The 5,353-nt window shown below is 39.2% G+C and overlaps 1 protein-coding gene across 2 annotated transcripts in view; it reads left to right on the top strand.

Annotated features, from left to right (window-relative positions):
• Nucleotides 1–772: 772 nt before the first annotated feature.
• Nucleotides 773–5,353, top strand: part of lrp5 (low density lipoprotein receptor-related protein 5) — a 73,929-nt gene continuing 69,348 nt past the window's right edge. For both annotated transcript variants that reach the window (XM_079274978.1, XM_079274977.1), the window contains exon 1: nt 773–995. In XM_079274978.1, coding sequence (XP_079131104.1) covers nt 911–995 — 85 coding nt within the window. In that variant the 5' untranslated portion in view covers nt 773–910. The remainder of the gene's footprint in view (nt 996–5,353) is intronic.

Here is a 5,353-nt window from a genome sequence, read left to right as displayed (position 1 = left end):
TTTTTTTGTCAAGGGGGGCTAACCTATTACTTGAAATCGTATTTCAGAATAACATGGACAAGGAATACATTTCTGTTTCAAGGGGAGACACTAGAGGCAAAACCATTGCTTTTTATGCACTGGTCATTTTTAAGATTTTGGATTACTTTGCTTCCATATCTTCTTTCAGACTAGTGGAAAGAAAACATCCAAAATACACATTTAGTGTCTATTATCTGTAGATTTCTGCTAAACTTACCAAGAGTTACCATAGAATGCCTCATTTGCATCTTCAAACATAACATTCCAGATAACTTGGTCTTCAAAAATAATAAAGAATTGCCTCAATAAAAGTAATCAACTCTCAACATTGTTATGATACATTTGATATTCAAAATTCCTTCTGTTAAAAACCTTTGACCCTAATATGTTAACATGAAACAAGATTTTGAAACCATGGCTTTATCCAATGTTCAGATTTATCTTCTGGAAATGTAACATATATATCATAAGATAATCTATGGTTTGCATATTTTTGCATACATACATTTCCCCAAAAATATTATACAACAAATTATAAAGTAAATACGTTTCACACAGTTATAACAATAACACAAAAGTCAAATTAGTGAATACAAATAAATAAATCTTGCTGCCTCGTGTCGGATGACGTCACACCACGTCCGCCTGCCCTTTCTATCCGTGCGCGAGCTCGACAGTCCAAAGTATAAAGCAAGTAGCGCGAGCCCCTTAACAGAGAAAAAAGTGTTGTCGACAGAGGGGTGCACAGAGGAGCGCACACTAACGCGTGCAGACACATATTTAGTGGGTCAACGGAATACTGGCCCGTGCGTGCACATGTACACCCAGAAAAGCGGACGTCTTTACAACTTAATTAAGGAGTAAATCACCCAACAATGGAACGGGAGTTATGGATTTAACGGGTAGAGGACTTGAAATGGGCGGTCGGCTGGTGGTGTTGCTGCTGTGGAGTTGCCTGCTGTCGGCGGTTGACGGTACGTTGACTTTTTTTGTTCACAACATGGATCCGCAGGGAACAAGGACCGCGGAGCCACCGGGAGAAAGGCGCGTTCAGAACACCGTCGTTAACACGCTGTTGTATCCGTGCGCCTCGTTCCCCTCTAACGCTCCCGCATTGAGTCGAGCCACAGCGCTAGCTGTGATTCCCTGTTCTGAAAGTTGAGGTTTTTGTGTGTCCCAAGGGTACAACAACATAGTAGTTGCAATGAAAAGTCTCGAAACTTTTGCATAGGTGCGCGCGACACACCGGAGGAGAAAGCCCAGTGTAGCCAAACAGCCTCTCGCGCTTTGTCAGGACCAGTGCGGTTGACGAGTTTAAATGTGTCGGAGCATAAATGAAGTTTGAAGCCGAGCCTGGGCTATTTTTCTCGGGCCTCGGCAGCGCGAGCCTTTCCTGCTCGGTGTCGGGTGTCACGCAGACTTTCTGCTTTGATCGTGAAAAAAGAAAGCCGGAATGTCTTATTTTTGCGGGAAGAAAACGCTGCCGGACACGCTAAAAAACGTTTTTTCCACTCCGGGTCAAGGTCTTTTACAAGTCGTACTTTCCCCAGCGGCTAATTTGTGGTTTTTATTATTTTATCTTGAAGTGCCCAGTCAGAGGCGGAGCTTACCTTCCTCTCATATGGATGCAAGGCATTAGCTAGCTCGTGTTTGTCTGCTTTCATCTTAAAACTAAAGCTTGATATGTTATGCTCTGATATATATATATATATATATATAAATATAAATAAACACGCACACAGACCTATAAACTAGTCCAGTAAAATATGCATATTAACCTCAAGTCCAGATCTGGTGATGAAAATCTAATATATACAGTGAGTTTTCCCTCAGCGACTGAATGTTATGCTCACGTTTGATTCTTGCCTTTAAATGTCACTTTGACCTCCCCTGAGACACATTTATAAGCCTGCCTCCTGATTATAACCCTCTCTGAACCAGGTAAACACGGTTGGTAAAGAGTCCCAAAGGTCCCAAAGGGTGCAATTCTCTGGAGATTAAATGGTTTATTTCGAAATGTTTAAATGGTAGAAATGACAATCAATAAGACATCCAAACTAAATATACATCCAAATTTAGGTTTGATGTTGTTAAAGATGGTGTGAGTTTTGTCTTGTGCTGTAAATTAAGTATTTAAAAAACAAAGGAAATGTATCCACTGGGTCTGTGGGTATTGGAGCGAGGTGCTACTTAAAAAAATGTTGAATATCATTTTATCTTTGTACTGCCCGTAGTATTTTTTCAGTATTTTTTTAGGGGCAAACTATTTATGTTGGAAAACTGCATCATGTCAAAATTTGGCACTGAATGTGTGGTCGGTCGGCTTCTGAGTCCTCCTTTACCCGTTCTTTATTCCGATATTTCTTTGTGGTTTTGTTCATTTCATGCAGTTTATAAATTAAAATTATTGTTTGATTTGTAAGGCTGTGTGCATTCAGATCATTTTGTATAATCTCTTAAAGTGACAGCCCTATATTCCCGAATAGTGTGAACATCACGTCCACTGAACAAATGCATTTATTACAGAACAGTAATCCTGCTCAACAATGCATCATAACCAACACGTAACATATCATAAGTGCAAAAAACAATCGTTGACTCAAGTAAGTTTTGCCCAACTTTTACTCCAGTCAAAACATGTCACCAAACATTCTGTCTCTATCAGGGTCAAGGGTCAACACCAAAATAACTGATTTACAAAAGCATCATGATAACCAATGGAAGCAACTACTTACAATAGCAGGAGTGAACTTTGTACCACCTCCTACCTCTATTCAGAACGTTACGACACAGAGGACCTTCAGTCAGATCACTTTTATTTATGTAGCCCAATATCACTCATCACAAATGTTTCTTAGGGGCGTTATTACCTGTACATAAAAAAACACCCTCCGACCTTTGACCCTAACCTACCTTGTAACTAACCTACTTTTTGTAGGCTAAGCAGGAAGTGAGCATCACACTGCTTCCCTCAACAAAAAGCGAATGGGATTCTTCAATTCGATTTTTGTAGAAAATGCGCTTTGTGGGGAACAAACGTTTATGATACTTACACGTTTTTGTTCAGCAAGATCATCTTCACAATGATCACCAATGTTTATGGCTTTTAAAGCATGACTGCTGTCGGCAAAAGTAAAAAGCTAATGTTAGCCTATAAAAAATACCAACAATACGGTCACATGACGTCACCACTAAGCTAAAGGCGTGTTCACCATGGTGACGTTTTGTAGTCTCATTTAGCCACTCGTTAGCAGCCGCCTCTTTAAACAAAATATAAAAGCGTCACCATTTTACAAAAAACAAATTACGAGTGGTGTATTTACTGATTAATTGTATGTTGTAGAACAAAAGAACATTGAATCTCTTCAGCTTGTTTGAACTAAAGACCTTATTTTCATCATCTACACAAAAACCCATTTAAAAAAGAACTGACTTCTGGATGAGGGAACCAGAAGTGATTATACAGATGTCAACAGAATAATAGTGGTGGAAGAAAATCTCTCTTGAGTATGGTGATATTATGTTTTGTGATTGATGAGATTTTGAAATCAACATGTTTTGGGGGGAAAATAACTTAATTGACTGTATGTATTTTGATTGCTGTAGAATGTTATTTCCTTTTCTCAGGTTGCACACAGAGTAGGGCTAAGATGTCGGATGGACTGTGATAAATGCAAATGTACATCACACTGTTCTTTTTATGCAGTTTTCCTAAAATTTGATTTAACAAAATAAAAATTGCATTGCTTACAGTATCGTAATGAATTGAATCATAGCCCCTGTGTAAGGATATGTATTGAAACACCACATTATTGCCAATACACATACAGAATAACAAAAAAGTCAAACTACAGTATTCACAGTGAGTGTGCAGAAAACTCTCGCTCTCGTTTAGTCCTGAACAAATAATAATGATGTCCCACGTTTGGCACTGAGGTGACCACATGTACGCACGCTTCACACCCATTGGCCAGAAACACCACAGCGGTGTCAAAACCACTGCAGGGCAAACATCACAGCTGTGTGTGTGTGTGTGTGTGGACTGTCAGATCACCCAGTAAATGGTGCGTTTTTTCATAAATGGTGTGAAGTCTACACCACGGCGTCTGATCTTTAAAATGCTGCTTTCTTGTGAGAACTACAAACTTGTGTCTCCATGTCAGTAGAGACCTCTGTCCACGGTGACACCTTTCTCTGTTTCTGTTGTATGAAATATGCTGGTGATAATAAATACTGGACATTGTCCTTCCCAAACTGCTGCCCTGCGCTAAAGAAGTGTTTTACTTGAGTGCCTGAGTAATAATTCATATATTGATAAGTGGTTCCCGTGGTGCATTCAGAGTCCTGTACATGACAGTGTTGCTTCGCGCCAACGTATTTTTGCCACAATCCTGGAATTTTCTTACTTTGACTATAATACCTCGAAAAATATCGATATTCGATACCATTTTCGATACCACGCACCATTGAGGGCTTAAAATGTAGATTTTATTGAAAGATACATCATTTGTGGATGTGTCAACTCGCTGTCGGAGAAAATATTATTTCATATATTTATTTTTGACAACCCTACTCTGACACTCATAAGACTTTCATTAAATTGGTATCGGCCTCAATACTTGGTGAGTAAAGCCTGTAGCTTTGAGTTATGAAGAGTAACATAGAATGTTAACTTGCTTTTTGAAGAAAGAAAGAAATTCATTCCAAACTGGGACGTGTCAAACTCACTGTAGTTCATGGGCCCAGTTTGATTCCAAGTAAAACCATTGCATAACAACCAAGAAATGACATCAACTTTGAATGCTTCCCTCTCTTTGAGTGTCAATAGGTACACTGCAAAATGTTCACAGTTAATGAACTCGGTTTTACAGAACAGTCGATGAGCAGCCATGACACGTCTCTCTGATCTCTCAATCCTGCCGACCATTCATTTATCTTCTCAAGTTCTCGTATCATTCGCCTGTGGGCCTGTTGTGACCCACGGGCCGTATGTTTGACAGCCATGGCTTTCATATTATATGTTATTATATCATTAGTTCAGAGTATGCAGCTTTGCATACTCTGAACTAAGGTATTGGGGGGGGAGAAAGCATTGCTTTGGTATCATGAACTTGGGATGAAACACAGGTATTTTACTGGCAACACTATTGAAACATTATATTATTATTCAATCCCTAATTTTGACTTTGATAGCGATGCAAAAAATCTTGTTTCAACCACCAACTCGTTTCAACCAGATGGTCTTTATCAGTGGATGGATAAACTTTCACCATTTACTACCGTTTATCTCACACTCGCAGGATGTGTTCATCTTCGAGGTAGTCAAATTTTG

The sequence above is a fragment of the Melanostigma gelatinosum genome (genome assembly GCF_949748355.1).
Source record: "Melanostigma gelatinosum genome assembly, chromosome: 1".
Lineage (NCBI taxonomy): Eukaryota > Metazoa > Chordata > Actinopteri > Perciformes > Zoarcidae > Melanostigma > Melanostigma gelatinosum.
The sequence above is the reverse complement of the archived record's forward strand: the minus strand, read 5'-3'. Positions and strand labels throughout refer to the sequence as shown.